The sequence below is a fragment of the Falco punctatus genome (genome assembly GCF_963210335.1).
Source record: "Falco punctatus genome assembly, chromosome: 5".
NCBI classification, from domain to species: Eukaryota; Metazoa; Chordata; class Aves; order Falconiformes; family Falconidae; genus Falco; species Falco punctatus.
Window position 1 is genome coordinate 74,032,792 of NC_137584.1, and position 21,608 is coordinate 74,054,399.

The 21,608-nt window shown below is 45.8% G+C and overlaps 1 protein-coding gene across 1 annotated transcript in view; it reads right to left on the reverse strand.

Moving 5' to 3' along the window:
- BLK (BLK proto-oncogene, Src family tyrosine kinase) overlaps window positions 1-21,608 on the reverse strand; it is a 44,200-nt gene that overhangs the window by 18,664 nt on the left and 3,928 nt on the right. Inside the window, exons 2-4 of the mRNA XM_080388308.1 lie at window positions 8,346-8,448; window positions 6,196-6,244; window positions 140-233 (exon numbers count right to left, since the gene is read on the reverse strand). Coding sequence (XP_080244434.1) covers window positions 140-233; window positions 6,196-6,244; window positions 8,346-8,447 — 245 coding nt within the window. The 5' untranslated portion in view covers window position 8,448. The remainder of the gene's footprint in view (window positions 1-139; window positions 234-6,195; window positions 6,245-8,345; window positions 8,449-21,608) is intronic.

The following is a 21,608-nucleotide window of genomic DNA, read 5'->3' on the forward strand; positions in this document are numbered from 1 at the left end:
TGCCCCTTGTCCTGTTGCTGGACACCAGCCTGGCCCCATCCTCTTGACACTCGCCCTTAAGGTTTTTTTAGACATTGATAAGATCCCCTCTCAGCCTTCTCTTCTCCAGGTTAAACAGGCCCAGCTGTCCCCCACTTACTTGGAGAGGACTTGGAGTTTTTCCCCCTTGACCAGCTGCAGGTCACGGTTACTTGAGGCAGGAAAATCGTACAGTGCAACCACAATCAAGTTATCTGAAAGAAGAAGTAGCACCATTGAATCCAGCCTGTTCCCTGCTGCATATCACCCTGGTGATGCACACCTGGGTGTATGGCAGGGCATTTCACCCCCCTGCACACAGGGGCTGTCACACCCTCATCCCCCAAAAGCCAGGCTTTCCACCGACACTGCTTTCCTGTCAACCACAGCCTCTGCTCAGGGGCTAACGCTGATTCACCCAAGTGTTTCCTCTATGTGTGTGTTTTTAAGGTACTCCAGACCCCCCTACCCACAAAACCCAGCGTGTCAACAAGAAAAAAGGGTTTGTGTGAAATAAGAAGGGTCATAAATAACCTGTCAGTGTTTGGCCTGAGCTTTACATGGTGGTAAATGAAAACTGATGGAGCAATATTTCCCAGAGTGGCTCTGGAATTTGAGTCAAAAAGATCAGGTTTTCTTGAATGAAAAAGGTATAAAGTCATCTCAGTTTTTGTTATTCGAGCCCATTGCTAGGATTTAACACTCCCTCCAGATGCTCTTGACTTAGCTTGCATCTTGCCATCCCTTTCACACACTATTCCTTGCAGATGTGGCACCACATTTAAGTAACACTGCTGCTTTTGAGCGCCTCTATAGCGCCTGGCTGCTCTGCTCAGCTGAAATTCCCACAGGGCTTGCGGATGCTCCAGGACAGTCCTTCCCTCTCCCTGGCCTTGATGCACTTTACATGCTGCAGATCACAAAACCAGTGCTTTGTGTCTCCCATTTCAATTGCAACCCACCTGGACCAAGGCTGTGAGCAAGTCTGCATCCCCATCCCCTACCCTACCAAACTGCTTTTATTCCAGCCCTGTTGGCTGAGTCTAAATTTTGACAAAGCAAAATGAACTTGCACCCCCTGATGCATGCGAGCCATGCTGTGCATGGCAAAACTGCTGCCTGGTACGTGTGCTGTGAGGTTGTTAACCAACCCTGGGGCAGATCTCTGTGGGCTGGAGCTGAATTGCTATGTTTGCATATGCCCAGGTTGTGCTGGTGCTGCTTTCGGAGAGGTTGTGCAACTGTTCGTATGTGCTCTGTATGCTCGCAGCTACTGAAGCAGAAATGAGCAGCTATTTTGAGGCAGATAAAACTTTATAAAGAGGATCATCTCACGCACAAGACCACAAAACTCTAAACAGAACACAATGGTGAAACAGAAAAAAAAAAAAAGAAAAAAAGGAAAAAGGAAAAAAAAAAGAATGAAAACGAGAAAGAAAGAGAAGAAAAAGAAAAAGAAAAAGAAAAAAGAAAAAGAAAAAAGAAAGAAAAAGAAGGGAAAAAAAAAGAGAGACCATTTGCTGCAGAAAGGTTTTAGCTTGTACACAGCCTAATTAATGCACCGAGATCGATGGACAGTCTATTATTAGCATTTTTCAAAACAGACCGTCAAGCCACAGTCTCTGTGTGACCTTTTCAAATAATGCCACCAGCAAGACAGCCAGACTGGCTCTTTGTCATCACAAGATAACATGTCTCTGGGGCAACTTGGGTTTTGTGTCCGTGCAAGGCCTGGCTGCTGCTCGGCTGGCAATTTATTGGAGAGGAGGGAGGAGAAAGGGTCAGCATGGGAGGAAATGTAGCTTTGTAAACCAGAGCCCTGAGCAGTTCCCTTCAGGCTTGCAAGGAGGAACTTGGAGATCTGTGAGAGGTTTCAGCAGAGCCTCACTCTCTCCTACGTAGGGGGAAAAGGATGATCAGTCACAAGGGGGAATGCTTTGAAGTCTAAAAATAGCTTGCATGGTGGGGGGCTTCCCCTTGGGGGATCTCAAAGTGTTTGGCATTAGTGATGTACCCAGACTCTTGTTGCCTCCTTGAAAAAGTTGTTATCGCACAACTTCTCTGACATGAAAGGTTTCTGGGCATGTGCCTACTGCGAAGTGTCCGCAACAAACATGCTCATTCATCCATCTGCACCATCCTGCTCCTCTTAAAAGTAAAACAATGTAGCGGTCACACTTTTGCTTTGAAAAATAGAAGCGAATGTGTAAACATCTTCAAGCACAGAGTGTCTGGGTATTCCAGAAAAGAAAATTAAAAATGTAGTTTTGATCTTGAAGCAGCTGATGTAAGCACGAATAAATGAAACAAACAAACAAACAAAAAAACAAAAAAAAAAAAAAGGGGGGGGGTGGAGAGGGAGAAAGAAAAGGCAAAAGATAGCAGGGACAAAAATATGCTGAAAAAATACTATGATCACCTCTTATCCCCTTCTCAAAATACGTGTTGAGAAACACTGCACACTTAAGTGAGCCAGAAGAAAAGCTCTCTCTGCTCATGCCAGCAAGACTTGTCGTCTCATGATGAAAGTGGCTCTTCCCGTCTCTGAATCTGTCATCCCACCGAGAAACAGCATTGATAATACTTTCTTGGGCTATTTGATCAAGTTAGGTCATGAGTGACTCTACAGCAGAGAAGCTGTCGGGGCTTCTAGGAGTGACTGCTTTGCAGATAATGCTAGCAGCCTGGAGACTTTGATTGTGAGCCAAATACATCTTGGCTCAGAACTGCTGTCAGGAAAGTTAGATACCAGCTCGGTTTGCATAGGCTGAGTGCCAGTTTGATGGCTTAATAGAAATGATTCAACCAGTCTTCCCACCGCCACCCCATCATGAATGGAAGGTCTTTGCAACTGTCTCATGGCTATGGAGTCAGGCTGAGACCATGCCAGGGTCCCCCAGACAATCAGCATTTGGTTTAGAGCCATGCTAGTATGGTCCTGGGGTAAATGACAACTCCCAGCACATGTGCTGGCCGGCTGGGTGCTCTGAGCTACGAGTTACTGCAGCTGCAAATGGGTCCAGCTTTCTGTTTCAGCATGGCATGGATTGGCTCACCAAGATAAATGTGTGCTAGAAAAGGATGACTTCAAAACACCTGGCTGCTGGTGGCACACGGGCCTCATTGCTGCTGTCACCAAGAGGAACATCATTAGATCCCATTGGTGGAGATGCAGAAGACTATGGGCTGGGACTGTGGCATCTCCAGCTGGTCAGCAAGCCACATGTGACAGCATGGGAGATGCCTCCTCGGTCATCCAGGCTTGCATTGTGTGAGTGTTTTCTGCCAAATACCTTTCTGCCTTGTGTTTTGGCACAGTGAATGTTTTTGCAGATAATGTCTGCTTTCCTTATAAAATCATATCAGACCTAAATTCTTAATATTTTTATTAGAAAATCAGAACATTTTGGGTAATTCACTCTCATCTTCCTTCTCTCTCTTGCTTTTGATTGGGAATGCCCATTTTTGTTGAGAAGTAATTTCTTATTGAAAAGTCAGCTTTTTCAGTAGAAACAACCCCTCCTTTCCCCAGTTAGGCTGAAAACCACATTTCTGACAGCATTCTTTTCAAACTCAAACCCATATTCAAGAAACAACTATAAAAAAAAATTACCTAAGAGCTTTGATGTTAATCTTGAGATGCCTCAAAAGACCTTCAATTTCCAGAGCACACTAAGGTCCCACTCCCTGAAAATCAGTCCTATTCATATGATGATTAGCCAAAAGCAAGCAACAAGGTGGAATAAGTTGCAGTTCCTTAATCAGAAGAAATGATCTAGCAGAGAGACCGATTCTTTGTGCAGTTGCAGGTTATTAAAATACCTGAGGGCAAGCATGCAAAATTACCAGCTCTCTCCATCAGTGGTACATAAATCCAGCTGAGCAGTTGGCAGAGCAAGGGTAGGAGTTATTTTATCTATCTGCTATGTGTTATCTATCCAATGAGACAAGAGGGCAAGAGAAAATGGCCTCAAGTTGTGTCGGGGAGGTTTAAATTGGATATTAGGAAAAATTTCTTCACTGAAAGTGTTGTCGAGCACTGGAACAGGCTGCCCAGGGAGGTGCTGGAGTCATCATCCCTGGAGGGATTTAAGATGTGTTGCTATAGGATGTGGTTTAGTGGTGGCCTTGGCAGTCCTGGGTTAATGGTTGGACTTGATGATCTTAAAGGTCTTTTTCAACCTAAACAATTCTATGACACTATGACTGCAAGCAAATAGAGCTATTGTGTTTGGTGGCACCAACATGGGCCAGGACTTTGCTGTACTGGGGGCTTTAGAGGTGCAGAATTCAAGGTATATCATGGTGAGGGCTTAGAGAACCATGTTAAAAGGAATGAGAGACTAACATGATGAAAGAACCCACTCCAAGTGAAAAGTGGATCAGTGATGCTGTCAAAATTGCAGCTGAATCCAGAGTTATGCACTCTTCCTGCCTTTGTGTTACTTCCATTAAGATAAATAATGTCAGGAGGAATTAGTCTTTTGTTAACGATAAATAAATAAATGATTTCTGAGGCAGTGGTGTGAAAGCTTGAAACTGAAACAAGTTGCACAACACTGAGATCAGAAAAAAAATATGCAAGGAATATAAAAAACCCAAGGAAGAAACAGGCTTTGATTTTATATTACATGCCACACTTCCATATTCAATAATTTTGCCTGACTGAACTTGGAGTGTTCCCAGAGGATATAATTAAGCTCTTTGATTTTTTTATATGATTGAATTGCCTGGATTTGGTGCCTTCTCTATCAATTCACTTGAATTACCTTCTTTCATGAGAGTATCTCAGCTGTCTCAAATATCTGTACGGTTTCTCTCAGCCCTTTTTGCCACACAGGGCAAAGTCAGACATAGCATCATTTCTGGAAACTCAGGCACCAGTAGAGAAAGATAAGTTCTCCAGACTGTCAGTATGAATATTCCTCCAAAACTAGAACTGAACATAACAAACCAAAATATTTTTGAGACCTGGAAATGTCTAACACAGTACTTAATGCATTTTTTAGCATCTTTCCACTTCTGCCTTCTGGCACAAAGCAGAAGTAAAAGCAGCCTCCCTGAAGAGAGCTTCTGTTGTGCTTCTCACCAGAGTGAGAAGGTTGATAAAAAACCAGTGATGGCTGCTCAGTTGTGGAGGTAGGAGAGCACGGCCACTTGGAAACGTGCCATGAAAACAATTTCACAAAAGAAAGTATGGCTTCTGGGAGAATGGTACTTGCATGTAAATGCACCCTTATGCATGTGATTGAAGAGCTACTCCTTCCATGAATTTGATCTCCACAAGAACTGTCAATTTTGAAGAATATTTTAATGTTGCAGGAGTCCCTCTGTCTGCCCTGTGGCAGAGACCCTCTGTCATCATCCATTGCACCTAAGGAGACCCAGCTCTGTTGCTCCACCATCCTATTTCTTTGCCACTCTGCTTTTTCCTTTCCTCAGGCCCTGTCTCCCCTCATCCTACATTTTTGCCTATGTAAGGAAATTTTACGTGTTGCTAGCTGCTTTGTTCCAAGCTTCCTCTATCCTTTGCGCTCTTCTAATTCTCTCTGTCTCTTTCCCTATCCTTAAACTTCAAAACTTCTTGGACAGAAATACATACAATTTTCTGTCAGAGGTTGGGCAGATGTAACAAAGGGCTTCCTGCTAAATGGCAATCATCTACCAAACGTCATCTGAGACTGGCAGATAATTGCAGAGGTGGATGAAGCCAACAAACAGTCTCCAAGCAGGGGCTCTGTGCAACCTTATTTTATACTCTTTCCTTTTTTCTCATTCTCTCTACAGCCTTTCTGGGCTCTTTGATGACTACTATTTCCTCTGAAATTTTCAACTGGCTGGATATAGCATCCACAATTTACCATGCTGCAAACAGGCCAGCAGACAGAGAAATCTCATGCAGTTGATGTTTCAGATCTCACTTTCCTCAAGCAATGAAGGAGTGCTTTTCCCTCTTAATTTCTTTGATGAGCAGGGGAAACTGGCAGCTACCAAGAGTTAGTGATGTAAACTGCATCTTCCAAAACACACTGATAAACCTCCCCGCCTGGCAATGCTAAAGATACAGAAACCGCATGCCTGCAGCAGGAGGGCTCATTCTTAAGACCTGCTGCTGGGGGACCACCACCTTACAAAACGGGAAGGTGAAAAAAACAGCAATTGAGCTAAGAATCTTACCTTGTACAGAGGCTTGGTTTAGATGAGAGATGTTGATAAATTGTCTGCCCTTTGGTAGAAACAGAAAGAACAAAGAAGACATTTATTACTTCGCTGTGTTTGCAGGGAGACCTGCTCTCAGCTTTACAGAGGAGTGGCAGTCTGATCCGGAGCCCAGTGTAGTCAGATAACAGCCCCTACATCTGGCTCTGTATGTGTCGTGATGGCTTTAGCACATTTTGCCATGATGTGTTCATAGCTGTCTTAACTATCAGCTTGAATAATCCTTGGCTCCCCTCTGAATAAAAGCATTAATCTGCTACCCACCCATTGAGACCCTGGTCTATATAACTCTTGTTCACTGATACCAGATTTTGGACCAATGGGGGATGAGACATGAATGACCCCGTTGAGAAATGACAATTGCAATATCATTTGAAGCAGAAAACCAAGTCCCAAGGCTCATCAAATATCCTTTGCTCAGGGATATGTTCAAAAGACTGGAGGCAGTGACTATATCAACAAATTAAACAGAAGCAAGGTACTATAACTCATCTAGGCACACTTTTAAAACATGGATGTGGTCCCTAGTTTGGTTTGGTCCAGAGCCTGAGGGTGGCCAACTGGCCATAGGCCACCTCTAATCAGCAGCTGGGATGCAACCCCCTTGTTTTGTGGGCTAAGAGCTTAATATCATGGAAACGGTCCTGTGGGCTCTGTTGGCCTCTACCCAACTACAAACAGCAACCCTGTGATCAGTCCAAGGTACGGTACCTAATGACTGTGGTGGGTCTTTGACCAGTACCAGGTATTTTTATACCCATGCAAAAGGTATAAAAAAAGGTATATAAAAAACTACAGTCTCCATATTAAAAACATCTAGTGTTTTCTGTCTGCACCACCATTTGACTCCTGCTTAACAGCAGTGGGTGGGTGGGGGAAGCTGCTCTCCCACTGCCCTTTCTAACTTAATTGAAGGAAATATGGACTTCTGGCATGGGAGAGCCTACTGCCTGTGGCACAAAAAAAAAAAAAATGTCAGAAGGTGATTGATGGTACTATGTTTACACTGAGAGCAGCTCCTCTCCAGTGAGCCGGGGAGAAGGAAATTTAGAAAAAGGACATCTTCTTGGTCAATCTGACATCTGCTGTCATGAAAACTGGACTTTATAACCACAGGAAAACTCAGAAATGAAACTGAAGGAGTAAAAAATATACCTTCACCTGTCATCAAAAACAATGACAGGCAATTCCTCCCCCACTCTCAGAGCTCAAGAGCCGAGATGGTTTTCACATAAAAGTTGTACCTAGAGTTTCTCTTGTGCTGGCTGCTGGATGCAGTGCTGACAAGGGCAAGAAAAAACAACTTCAAGTCCCCTGTACAGCATCAGACAGACAGGCAAAGTGATTTCCACAGTTTAAACAAGGAGTTTGTTATTTGAGGTCTCCTAAATGCTGACCCAGTGTCTTACTGATCTGTGTCCATGCAAGCAGAGGCCATATGGATTCAAAGGAAGAAGCAGATGCTCAGGATTCCTGATTCTCAGACCTACCCCAACACAGATTAGTTATAGACCCTCTTTAGTGAACCTCTTGTCCTCCTTAATGGTAAAGTTTCCACTGCGGTTTGCAGCTTTGAATCTCAGCCGGAATCTAGCACATCTTTGTGCCGTTTGCAAGTCAGCAACACCAGCCTGGGTTGCAGAGCACTGAAGGCAGCAGCCCTGTCTAAAAGATATGGCTATCAGCTTGGAGGACTTGCATCCATTCTTTTCTCCCTGTCTCCTGCCCTGCTCTCCAGTCCAGCCCATGCAAATAATTGTGCCAGGCTCAACAAGGCATAGCCTTTCTGAGTACCACCATCCCTAGCCCACTCAGACAATTTATGGCCATAACATATCCCCAAAGAGAAAATGTCCCCCTTTTTGACAGAATAAAAACCCAGAGAAAGAAAGGGTTGAATTGAATGGTTCACCCCATATTAAGAAGCTTTTGAGGTGGAGCCAGGCATAAATATTTCTTTTCTGCCCTTTGAGCAACATGTCCCAATTGGTGACCACATTTTAGGAAACAGAAGTACTCAAGTTCCTTCTGGCACACACAAGCATGGCCTGCGTCACTCCGGGCACTCACTGAGGATCCCATGAAAGGACACAAAACTGCAAGCTTACTTTGGGTGGGGCCGGCGGGGTTTTACTCTTGGTTTTTGCGTTGCTTCCAGAAGCGTGTTTCTCATGGGAGGTCAGCTGATTTTTGCTCCCGAGCAATCCCATCCTGGAAGGAAGACCAGAAATTACTTTTTAATGAGACCACTCTTGGGGAAAGGGGCAGGCGCTGAGGGAAAAAACAGTCTTCTCATTCATGAAGAAAGCTGGAGAAGATGAGAATTCAGGGCAATGGGACAATGGAGAGAGAGTCTAAAATCATCCCATCTACAGTCCTCCTACTACACTGGACCTTGTGAACCTCACTGTTTCAGTTCCCCCACAACTCTGGTTTTTCACACTGCAGATGAGGCTCAGACAGACACTGTAAGTCACCAGGAAAAAAAAAAATGGACAGAAATTACTGTTTTGGATATGTCCCCACTCCAATGCAGAAATCCCCAGCTGGCACTGAGCAGACTTAGTCCAGTGGGTGATGCCGCATGCATGTACTGCTGGAGGGTTGGGACATCCTGGGGAATAACCCTGTGCTGAACTGCTCAGGCATCCCAGGGCTTCAAGAGGGTCACATAGTGCCCAGGTCAAGAATGAGCTGTAGTCGTGCTGCTCAGTGGATGTATTCATGCTGCTCAGTGCTTTCTGTAGGTCATGTCCCTCCCCTGCAGCAAAAGCAGCACGCAGATGTGGTAGCTATCTGCATGGTACCTGTTCCACTGTTCCTCATGCTTAAGCAGAATGGGCACACACTCAGCTTGTCCATAAAGTCATGGGACTTCATGAGACACTTCGGAGGACTGCAAGAAGGTTAGAGAGTCAAATACGATGTGGCTTGCACCCACCCTGCCTGTAAAGTGTGAGCCTAGTGCTTGACTCAGTTGCCCATGTGCAATGCTCTGGTACCTTTTGATGTGCTCTGGATTCTCAGAAGTTATGAATTTCCCATATGTCGTAGTTTATGTTTCCCAACCGCACATGTGTGTGTCAGACCTCCTGGACACCTCAAAGATCACTAGAGACAAATGAATCAAACCCTTTCCATAGACTATCCTCTGGTCCACACCAGGGTTTCCACACTTGTGGTTGAGGGCTCACTTAACTTGCAGCCCAGAAATGTAATCTCAGCTCTGGTCAATAATTCTAGCATAATATTGGATCTGGGTAGCCAAGATAGCCAAACCATGACAAACTCAGCCTCCTCAACCCCCTGAAAAAGCAGGGAGTAGTTGAAGCCAACATTGCTGAAGAGCCGCTGGCATGAGTATATAAAGTATCTACACAGTCCAGCACCAAAGTCTGTCCTAGCCCCTGCTTTGAACCAAAGGCATTGAAAGGTGTGGGCTACATGTCAAAAACAAAAAACAAAAATACCCAAACCAAACCAAAAAAAACCCACCACCACCAAACAACCCAAACCTCAAATAGTCATAGCTGAGCAAAGACACACTGGCTCCTAACCTTGACAAAATACCTCAAGGTCTGCAATGAACATGGAGTATTAGGAACTGGAGTTCCAGGGACCAACGTAGTTAGTCAGTTCCCCCAAATGTCAGTCTGGCACTGTGTCGTGATAGTCAAGACTCCAACAGATGTGTTCGTAAAAGCTTTCAGCAAACCAGACTTGTGGGAAAAAATATTCCAGTAAAGCAATTTTTTTTCTTTCTGGCACTTATCTAATATTTCAGAAACTGGGACTCTGAAATGAGGTTTCTAACAGAGCCATCCCAATATTTTAAGGTGTTATTTTTCTGAAATATCTTTTCCCTTCTGCCTCATTTTTATTTTTATTGATAAAGTGAGCAAAATGGAAGGAATTGGTGAAATCTTTCAGTATAGCTCATTACATATTTTTCTCTCCAATTAAAAGTTTTTCAGCATCCAAACTTCTCTGAGCTTTTCTTTGACCTGAGTTTACAGATGGCCCATCCATCTGTCACCAGGTCTCAGCACCACTCTAGGCACTGACAACACAGTTGGAGGGGAAGTTTCACCCACTAAATCAGCCACAGCATTTCCTGCAGCAAGTTGTTTTTAATTTGGCAGCCTCCCTTCTAGGTTGTAACCAGGGTTTGCTTTGCTTAGGAGATCTGGTTGTCATGCAGTGGCACATGATTTATTAAGTGAGCTTTTCACGCTCTTCCACTTGCAAATTAGTGGAAGATAACTTTATGCCAGGATTTCTGATTCTGAATGGTGTTATTTGCCAGGATAGTAGGTGAAAGTAGCTGGAGTTCCCTTTTCACCCAGGGAAATGCAAGATATCGTTTTAAGTCAAGGTTTAAGGCAAGGCTGGAAGATGGACAGGTTTTAGATACGACTCATTACCAGTCGTGAAAGGCACAAAGCCCACCTACATGTTGGACATCTATCTACAGTCCTTGTTACTATCTCACTGGAGCATCTCGGGGTCTTTGGTGTACTCTGCTCTCAAATGGGAGATACAGGTGTGGCAATTGCCGCCTTTTTGGCAGTTACGGGATGTAAGGTACAGCACAAAGCAGCGATATGCTTTGACCAGCAGTCATGTCACCAGGTTGATCATATGAGAGGCTTGATGGACCATCTATAGAATGGTGTTTGCACGTTTTAGGGTTTTGAGTTGCTCCCAGTGTCAACACTGTTGGGACAGATTGGGAATGGGCATGGAGGAAGGTCAACCTCAGCAAGTCACATCAAGGGCTTGTGGCCATCCCAGCTCCTCTGGCAGGGGACAGTGCTCCTGTGTCCAGGGGGACATTGCAACCCTTTCTGCACCATGCTGAAACTGGGAACACCTCTCTGCACACTTGCACAAACTAAGCTTTCTCCCCACACGCATATGTCAAAAATGCATGGTGCAAAGCTGCGCAGAGCAGTGAAAAGTGTGTCCCAGCACGGCTGGGAAATGGAACCAGTGAAAAGTCTCCCACAAAGGTCACTCGCTCCCACCCATGCACAAAAGACTTTAGTACAGCTCTGTGTAGTTGCAGTGCCTATGAAATCTATGGGTCATGTTCTCCAGGTTGCCTCTGCAGCCTTCAGCAGCCAACACGACCATCCCTCATGCTGGCAGATGTTATACAAATTCCCAAAATAGTGTTGCAGACAAATGTTGTCAGATGCAGAGAGCTGCTGGTAAGCTCCCAGCCCACAGCTGGTGGAGTTTTCATTTTTTAAAGTCTTTTTTTTTTTTTTTTCCAAAAAAAGGTGGCTGAGTTGAATGTATGTTGTTCTGCTGTGTTTCTGCTTCTGATTAATGTTTTTTAAAATTAGCTTCGCAAAAAAATATTTCTGAGGAAAGTAATGGATAGTAGTTCTCCCAGCCTTTTTTTTTGTTTGTTTGTTTGATTGATTCTTTTGGGGGGTTTGGTTGGTTGGTTGGTTTGTTTTGTTTTTTCCCAGTGGAAAGGAACACTTGGGAGAAAACAGTAACTCAGAAAAGCATGAAAATTTCCTTTAGTTAATTTACATTTTTTCACATCTAAAAGTGTTTGTTTCTATTTAATAACTGAGTATGGGGAAACCTGTTTCCTCAACGTTACTTAAGTTCAAAACAAGAAAATTTGTAAAACAAGTTCTTTTTAAAGTAAACAGCAATCAAAACGGAACAAAAAAACATTAAGGCAACACAAACGCTTTCCATATGCTTGAAAAGCTTTGGCAAAAATAGACTGGCATAGCTGCTGGTAAGTTTTGAATAAAAGTATTTGACACAGAGGTCTTCCTGGGAGAGTCAAGCAAGCCTTTGCTGAAGAAGTCAATAGATGCCAGGACAGTGAGCTCTGTGTAGCATCCAGCTCTGAACATGTGTGGGACAAGCAGGCAGGTCGCAGGAACACTGGATGCTTGTGTAGGATCTCTAAAACGTGCTGTGTGCCCCATGTGCAGGGTGACAGAAGGTAATATTCGTAACCTTTAGAGAGGCAGTTAAGGTGACGTTTTAGCTAAGCTGAATGCAGGTACAGATGTGCCCACAGCAGTGGGTGAAGGGGAGGTCTTCTGAAGATCCCACCACAAGGCCCTGCTCCAGGAATGCTTCTGCTGGCATTTGGGCAATGTCTTCACGGTGGAGTGGGGAGGATGTGACTAAATGTCCTATCACCTGCTCATCTTCAAAAAGGGCTGGAGAACATACCCTACAGAGGCAACCCACCAACCTGAACTCAGTCCAGTAAAGGTAGACACAAATCTTTGTTGACTACAGGTTTGGAGACCTGCCTTGCCCCTATGCTCCACATGTTTTGAGTGCCCCCAGGGTAGGTTAAAGCTAACAGGATGGTATCAAATTGGATCTGCTGGATGTACTTACACCTTTTGTTGCAGCAGATCAGAGGGTGGGATGGAGGTACCTGGGCTAATCCAAGCCCTGCAAGCATTTGCCCATCTTGTCTTTACGGTAAGCAGCCCTGCATCATGGGCACAACAGTTAGTGCGGTCGACTGGTTTCCGCTATTAGAGCAAAAGAGCTCAAAGCTGTTTCTGATGTAAATGCAGCAATGTCTCCTGCAACAAGGATGTGGACGACACAGACAAATGGCCTTGGGATTGCATGGGTGGGTACAGGGAAAAACCAAGACAGAATCTAGCAGAAAAGCAGAAGTCTTAGCTCATCATCTGCCTCACCCCTACGAAACTGTGCCGCGGAAAAACAGGTTAAGACCCAAGAAATCAAATAGTGTTTCACTGTGAGGGCAGCTCCAAAACCCTCCCCCAAGCCCAGTGAAATCACAAAATGAGCCCCCTTTCCATTCAGAGTTGAGGGTGGGCCCAACAAAGCATTTTCATAGTTCACCAGGACTAGGTATTTCACTTCATTTTAAAATGCCAGAATGTCTTCTTTTTTAAAAAATCCACCACATTTTAAAAGGAAATTTCATTAGAAACTCTAAAAAAATACTTTGAAAATACAGATATATGCAGTTTTAAATGTTTAATTTTTCTTTGCAAGTCCTCCCCTTACAGAAAGAATTGCTGAAATCAACTTGCTTTGGATACAATAATTTAACTATTCCAAATTTGTATTTTTGCATCAGCAAGAAGCAAAAACTTCAGTAAAAAAAATAATTTCCCCCAGTTCTAGGAATATCCCAGATGCATTAAATTCTCCTTTTCCTCAATAAAATAGATTTTTAATGCAGCTCCTGACCTGGCACCCTTGGATTGCTTTGCAAGACACAAAACCAGAGAAATACTGAAAATCTTGGAGAGATCAGCTGCTTTAAAAGGAATGAAGATTTGCTACTGAAGCATTTTCTGCTTTCTACTTTTAATGGGTTTTGTTCAAGTTTTTATCTCTTTTTTTAAAATTATTAGCTGCTTTGTTGCTAGGAGGTGGTTAGCAGGTGGCTACAAACAAGCGTGCTGTGCTATAAACAGCACTGACCATGCAGAAGGTCTTTCTCAGAGGCAGAAGGTGGAGGCTATGGCCACTGTCCTCTAAGACAGAGCGGCCAAAGTCCTGCTGAAGACCCCTCCCTGCAAGTGGGAGGGCAGCGAGATCTGTGATACAGACAGTGCTGGGTCTCCAGCTAACATCAGGGGGACTTTCATAGCCAAAAGATGTGTGAGGAGGAATTACAGCAATGCAGAAGTCCCCATGAAAAGCTGGAGAACCCAGAGCAAGAAGTATCATGGTTTTTGCTGGGGAATGAAGCAGATGTCTGGCTTGCATGTTGCATCCTTGCTGGAGAACTAGGAATATCCTACCAGCAATGTTTAGATCCCATCCAGTCCTGGTCTTTGTTGGATAAAAAAACCAAGTTGTATTTGTGCTTGCATTGAGGCCTCTTTCAAATGCTTTGGCCTGTGTAAAAGGTCTTTGAGGGAGCATGAAGGGCAAGCCTCAGGACCAGCTAATGCTGGTGAAGTGCTAGTGTTGCTGCTGCAGGTCCCAGTCTCGAGCACAGCCAGTGTGGCCAAACTGGTCTTGGCAACATCAGTTCCCTGCCAGTCCACAGCAGGTGGAGGACAAATCCAGGAGCTATGGGCTCCTGCAATTTACCCCTGGGTGAGGGCTACACATCACAGAAATGAGATTGGAGCCCGCTGGCTGATTTTGGGTTCTCTTGCTGCAGTCCTAGTCAGCTTGCCATCTCCATCGCAACTTAAGTCTGCCCTGAATCTACTGTCCTTCTTAGGCCATGCTTTGCAGGTGAACCTGGCCCAAGCAGACAAACCAAGCAGAAAATCTGGCTGTTTCAGGCCTTTCTGAATAGCTGGGACACCCCATGGGAGAAGGCTGTGTGTGAGGCTGCAGGGTAGCAGCACACAGATTTTCAGAACCCTGAGTTTAAGCAGACACAGAAAGTTACTTGAGGGGGAAGGGTTTAAAAAAAAAGAAAAAGAAAATAAAAGACTCTTGCTCTCTCCAGAAGCAGAAAACAGCTGCCTGTTGCCAGAGTGGTCATATGCTAATGAAAACATCTGTCTGGAGGAAAAATGGCTGCTTACATTGAGCATTGCACCCTGCTGGAACCTGGCAGATGCTCAGCAAGAGGCTCCAGGCCAGGAAAGAGAGCCAGGGCTCAGGGTCCCAGAGCAGGGAAAAGCAACATGGCAGGCTGCTTATCCCACCTCCCTTAAACATGCTTTTCCCATGAGCTCGCCCCAGGCATTGCATCAGCTATGTGGGATGTCTGCTGGGGATGGCTCTGCAGGACCTCAAGTCCTGCAGAACAGGGAGGTGGGATGCACTGGAGGGGAGAGGGAGGAGGAAGATGGGGCCAGGAGAAGCAGGTACATCCCTTTGGGTCCCTGGAGCATCTCTGAGGTCCCTCAGGTGTGAGAAGTTTTGTCATGAAACTGCACTGCTGGATGGCAATTTCTGCAGTGGCTGGAATTTCAGCCCAAGTTTCAACTTAAATCTATCTGCTGCCCAACACACATGTAGGCCAGGCTTGTGGATGGACTATGGATGAGCTGGAGCACAGCAGGGAGAAATCTTCTCTGCAGGCCATCCCTGTCTGACATCTAAGTTCTATGAAAGTGGGCACAGGCCACACTTGCTTGGCCAGAATCCATGATGCGCTGTTTCACAGCGCTTTGAGAGCACATCATGTTGGTCTGTAGGGATGTGGAGAGGTCCTAGCCCTCACAGCCCTGGGACAAGAAAGAGGTGGATGAAGTGTTCCTCCACACCTTTACATGTGGCCACCCACTTTTCTGTCCTGGAGAAGGCCCTTCCTGGAGGCCCTGCATCCCAGAGGCTGCCTTTTCCTAGCAAGAGGGTAGCATTTAGTAGGACCCATTAGTCATATCTCAAGAGGAGCAAAGAAGCTGGTGGTAGGCTGATGCTCAGGCACTCGTTGCTATCAGAGACCCCCTCCTTGGGTCAGGTCTCAGAGGGAATGATGCTCCCTCCCACCAACCTCAGGCGAGGCAAAGGACTATAGGGAAAGATATACATCTCCAGTTTCCCACCTGGACACCTCCAGTCTCATGTCAGAAATAGCTACTGGATGTCAGAGTACTCACCCTACTCACCACAGCTCCAGCCAGCCTTCCCCACACATATACCCTGTCTTAACCCCCAGACCCTGGGGCAACAGGCAAGAATGGGAGTACCAGGATGTGCATGTCTGGGACTTATTTGTCCTCCTCTCTTTTTGCAGTAAACCAAGGGAACAGCATCCCTGCAAACCACCCCTTGGGGCTGGATCTTAGCCGCTGCTGGGCAGTGCCCCCACCACCTCTCTACCCTACAGATCTTGGGGAAGAGAAACAGGGCAAGGGGGGGGGCATCACGTGAAGGAGGGATGGAAGAGAGGAAAAGGAGGCTTGCTGGGCTTCTCCCCACCCTCAGGGGAATGTGGATGGGGGTGGGATGTTCCCTACTTGCCTGCTTCCTACGCAGCTGCTCCTGGAGACACGATCCGAGGACGGACGAACCACTGGTCCGACCCATGACAGATGCTCCATGGGGCTGAGGGCCTTGCAGAATTTCTGTTAGAGACCTCTGGCTCCCACCACGTCCCCACCATCCATGGAACCGACTGCTTTGACTGTTACACCCCCAGATTGCAGGAGCAGCCTGATTTTGCAAATGCTTTTAATGGGCTTTCTTTTTTTAATCAGGTCTTTGTGTCAGAACTGACTCTTTTCTCCCCCCCAAGGATTCCTTGCTCTATTTTGAACATAAAAATGATCATCTGGGGGGGGGGGGGGGGATTGCACTTCTCAGACAATCTGTCCAATGAAAATAGCAGTGAGGAAGGCAAGAAACCCAAAGAGAATCCAGACACAAAACCCAGCAAAACCTACAGGCTATTAACAGCTGTCATTAAAAACAGCTACAATGACTGTGAATGGGTTGTGTTTTCCAGTGTGCAAACAGCTTTGCAATGATCTTTCCTTTCTGTGATTAAAAAAAGGCCTTTTTTCAGATGAAATGCATCTTGCTCAGTGAGCCCCAACCCTCTATGAACCTACTCAACCATAGCAGCGTGGGCTAACGAATGAAGACCTGGACCTGTGGGTGTCTCTGAGGAAGTGACTTTCTCATTCTGCCTCAGCACCTTCGACAGGGAGACTGAAGCACCTCTGCCTTAGGATATAAATGTTGTATAAGAAGCAGGATTTTTTCTGCAGTCTCCTGAGGCTTCCCATAAAGTGCATAAAGCGCTGTCTTCTCTAAGCTGTTTTCTATGTACTTTCTTAAGCTGCTGCAGAGACGAGGCCCCCTAAAACCACTGTGTAAACCACTGTGGGTAATTTTTGCATTGCATGGGGCAGCAGGAGGGAAGGGACTCTTGGTCTTGGCCAACTCGAGGCTGGAATGACCTCAGATAATTTGTACTTCAGCTGCTCCCACTGAGAAGGACAAACACAAGCCGACATCTGCCGAGTGCAATGCACACCTAAATGTAGAAAAGGCTTCATGGGGCAGATCTAAGCCGAGGTCAAAGCGGAGGACCTTTACCAGCCATAAGACCCAAGGACAAGATGAGGCTGGCTGAGGACATGATGCTGTGTAATGCTCCAGCATGCACACCTGATGCCCCAGCACTGCTTGTGGGGCTGTGTAGTGCTCCCCCCAGTAAATCCCCAGCAGATGCATTGCATGGAAGTCAGCCTTGGCTCTGCAACTGCTCTGTGCTCCTGACAAAGGAAGACAACCCCATGGAGGGCTACAAGGCTGTCTGGGCTGTAAGCGGGGGTCTGTGAGTGCTCAGGAGTCGCTTCGTTCCTCTTACCCTGGAGGGTCAGAACAGGGTGACTCTGAAGACAACCAGAACAGACACCTACCCCATCATGCCTCAGCCAGGTTTCCTGCAGAGTCAGGTCTGCTGTTTGCATACCAAGGAGATACAGAAATGAGGAAGCCCTTGCAAACTCATCAAACTTCTCCCTTGCCGGCTTGCATTTTGCCTGCTCAATTCTCCTGCAGCTAAGGGCAGGGGAGAGAGATGGAGGTGGCTGGGTTGGGGCTGGGGAAGGAGAGGACAGCTTCAGGGTTAGCTGGAGTGCTTTGAGCTTTAGTGAAGGGGCTTGTCCTTTGGTGGAGAGTGTATCTGAGGTACCTGACCTTTCTTTGCTAAGAGCTTCACTTCCTATTCCTATGAAAAGGGAAGTTGTTTTTTTAGAAAGATGCTTGTCGTCCACTGCTGAGGTAGGAAAGAGGACCTACCATGAGGTGCTGCAAAGGCTTCAAAGTAAGCTAGTGGCTGCCAAGTCATCTTGGGAAACAGGGCAATAGCGTGGCAGTTCCAGACAGAAATCTGCTTCTGATCTGAGACACGTTCCCGATGCTGACAGTGGGGAAACCCAGCAGCTGCAGCCAGGCTGCTGCAAAGACCCTTCCAGCAGTGGCCACGGTTCAAGCAGGTCAGAAGCAAGAAGTAAAAATAAAAGGGATTAGATATGGTGTGGTCTGCCTGTTGCATCCCAGGGAGGATTTTTTAGTATCTGAGATATCCTGGCTGTGCCCCTACATGTCACCTGGGGCACGTCCCTTCACCCTTGTGCCTATTCTGTTTCCTGCAGGCTGGACCATGCCTGGACCTGCATGGACCATGGCCATGAGATGAGACCTGGAGTCAAGAAGCCCAGGCAGAGAGTGACTTTCTGCAATTTGCTTACTCAGAAATCATGAAGTGACAGCTCAGGGATGTCCTTTGAAAGCAGCTGGAGGGAGACCACTGAGAAAGTATGTGAAAAAGGGCAACAAAAAGAGAGAAAGTCTTACATAGAGCTCCCAGGTCACCCCAGATGGTCACCACCTGCCCCCTCTTCCCTGACCTGAAAGCCCAGGCTGTATTCTCACCCAGCCGAGTAGGGTCTGTCTGGCAGTGGTTTCCACCCTGCTTTCATACATCAGTCCCCAGATGTTCTCCAGTATCTTTGGAGGCTTCTATACAAGTGTGCAATCCTGAAGCTGGCTTGCTTCTGCTACCCTTCCCGGTTCCCTATAAGATATGCACGGAGACCAGAGGTCCAGTCCATGCAGTAAATGCCCATGAGCTCTTAGGTTTGCCTGTAAGACAGACCTCCAGGACCCACCAGTCCACAGAATGCAGAGAGTGACCAGAAAATCTGGCAGCCTCCCTCCAGATGACCCACAGCCCACCAGGATGTCCCCACAGCCAGACATCTACATTGGTGGCCCACTACATAGCCTCCTTCTGCAGCACCACCCACTCCCACTGCATTTTATCCAGTTCACATGGAACCAAAAGTGTTCCTGTTAAGTGCCTGCCTGCAGAGGTGACTCCAGCTTTGATCTGAAACCACCATGAGGGACAAAGGCACCTCTCCTCTTGAAACTGGCCCCCATGGCTGCTTCCTTATACTGCTCCTGTGAAAGATGGGCAGCTCATTCCCTCCAGATCTCGTTTTTATGGTCTGGCCATGTTTTTCTCTTCCCTATTAAGAATGAGTAGCCTAATTCACCATCTGAACCTCCTGTTTCTATTCCTCTAGTATATTCAAAGTTTATTTAATGCAATGTGCTGTTGCTCCTGGAAGAAGCTGATGCACTATAACAGACCCACCAGCCTCCATTTTGAGCACTTAAGACTTTGTGAGCTCTTTGAGGCAGCATCATGACTACTAAAATAGGCAACATCAGGGCTCATTCTCCCACCCTTCAAAATTTGGTCGTGGACTCAGCAATCCTGGGTTAATGGTTGGACTTGATGATCTTAAAGGCCTTTTCCAACCTAAATGATTCTATGATTCTGTCCAAATCCCTTGTCCCCATCCTGGGCTAGCTCCTGGACTGTGTTTAGGAAAGTCTAGTCCCATTGCTGGGGAACCACCTGTTGGGTCTCTGCTTTCCAAGAGAACCTTTCCCCCTGATTTACTATCCTAAACATGTCACTGTGTTTGGGATGACACTCAGACACAGGTGCCTTGTCTAGTCCCAGGTACCAGGTCACCCTGAGTACAGGGTGGTGGTGAGCTGCCTCTTGTTTCACTGTTGTCATTAATTTTTGAAACCCATGGGCACTGCAGGGCTATCACTGGGAAGAGGGGGGAACTGAGATGAAAATACAGCAGTGGCTTCATCTGATGGTAACTGGGGGATGCCCTGCTGGTAGGGACCACAAAGAGATTTTGTCTGGCCCCACCTAGGAAAAGCCTTTTTGGCAGGAGAAAGTGACTTTTTTTTCTTTTTCTTCTTCTCACATATAAAAGAACTAATGAGGAGAAAGGTAAACATTTTAAAACAGACACCTTTTCAGGTGACCTCATGGAAGTGTGAATTTCCACTGTTCAGAACGAGTACAACTGCTTGCACAAAAGAGCCAGTGGAGAAGCACTGAACATAGCACTCTGTCCCAAAGCAGGATCAGCCCTCACAAAAAACCTTGTTGGAGGAGGTTGTGGTCCTTGCTCCCAAGAGCCTGTCCATGCTGGACATGATTGTGCTGATTCTTCTCTCCTACCCATACCAGTCCTCCCTGCCAGGCTTCCTCTACACTGCTCACGCTATGCCTATTAGCTACTTGGAGAAGCCAAAACCCTACCTCAATATTATTTCCCTTTGCTAATAAAGAAAAAAAAAAAAAAAACACACAATTTTTTAATGCCTTATTCAAAAATAGATGAGCTTGACTTTCAGAATTAAAAGAATATTTAAACTTCCCTGTGGTGATCAAAAGAGATAAAAATGTGGCAGAACAAGGCCAAATCTTGCAGCAGATCTATTGCAGAAGTCATTATTTATGGCACAGAAGTGATGGGGCTGATCCACATTCAGGTTACCTCACCTTTGATCTGGTATATTCTATTCTATTGCATCAGAGCCACAAAAAAATCATATCTCCTCAAGTTTCTTGCTTTGCCAGTGTCCATACTCTCATTAGCAGCAGCAGTATTGCATTTAAACAACCCAGATTTCTTCCCACATAGCTAAGACCTCTCTTGTACAGAGCCCCATCTTCATGGTTCCCTTGTTATGCATTGGCAGCCTGCCAGTGACTTACACAGAATGTTTTTTGCCACTTTTCCACCAAAATTTCCAAGAAAAAAAGCATTCCATGGGAAATCACCACCCTTGGAAAGGTTCTGTCACAAAACTACCATGCATACTGGAAAAAAAATAATTCCCCATGCAAGTCTGCTGTATTAACGTCTCAAGCAGCTGCGGTCTTCTTCCTGTGCTTCTAAAATGGTGAAGGCTAAATACATAAGAGACAGCCAGGAAAAGCTCTTCAGATAAAAGTCAAGTTAAAGTTTTTATATCAGTTTCTCCATTTGCTTACTATGATCTTAGTTCTCCCTCCTTCCATCACGTATTGCAGGTGATGCCTTGATTTTTCCACAGATGAAATTTAACTTCTATTCAAAGCCCACTTCTCAAGCATTATCCTCCCACACATATATATTTTAAGATGTTCTGCCCCAAATCTTCATGGTTCCGAGCCATTCACCATTAACAACTATTCACTTAAATGTGGGTGCTATCACAGCTCAGGTACTGGGCAAGCAACTGGCTGGGCTGAAATAAGTCCTGCAGCTACTCTGCCCATGCCATTTTGTCAAGGTTTTTCTTTCCCACCCCAGGGTTTCACGGAGGAGTACCTTCTTATGAGGACACCTCATGTGACCTGATGGTCCTTCGCCACTAGCCACCATAACCCAGGGAAGCACAAAAATCTGAGAAAAGGGTAGGTTGTGACCTTCTGTGTACGAGACACAGCTGGTAGTAAATTGGGACTCCAAGGACCTGGGCACAGAGCCGATCACCTCTTTTGCCTCTTGGCCATAAGAACTTTGGAGGATATGGCACAGAGTTTTTCCAACCTACCTTCATCCATCAAGTGTTGCATATTCAGCCATCAGTAAGGCAGA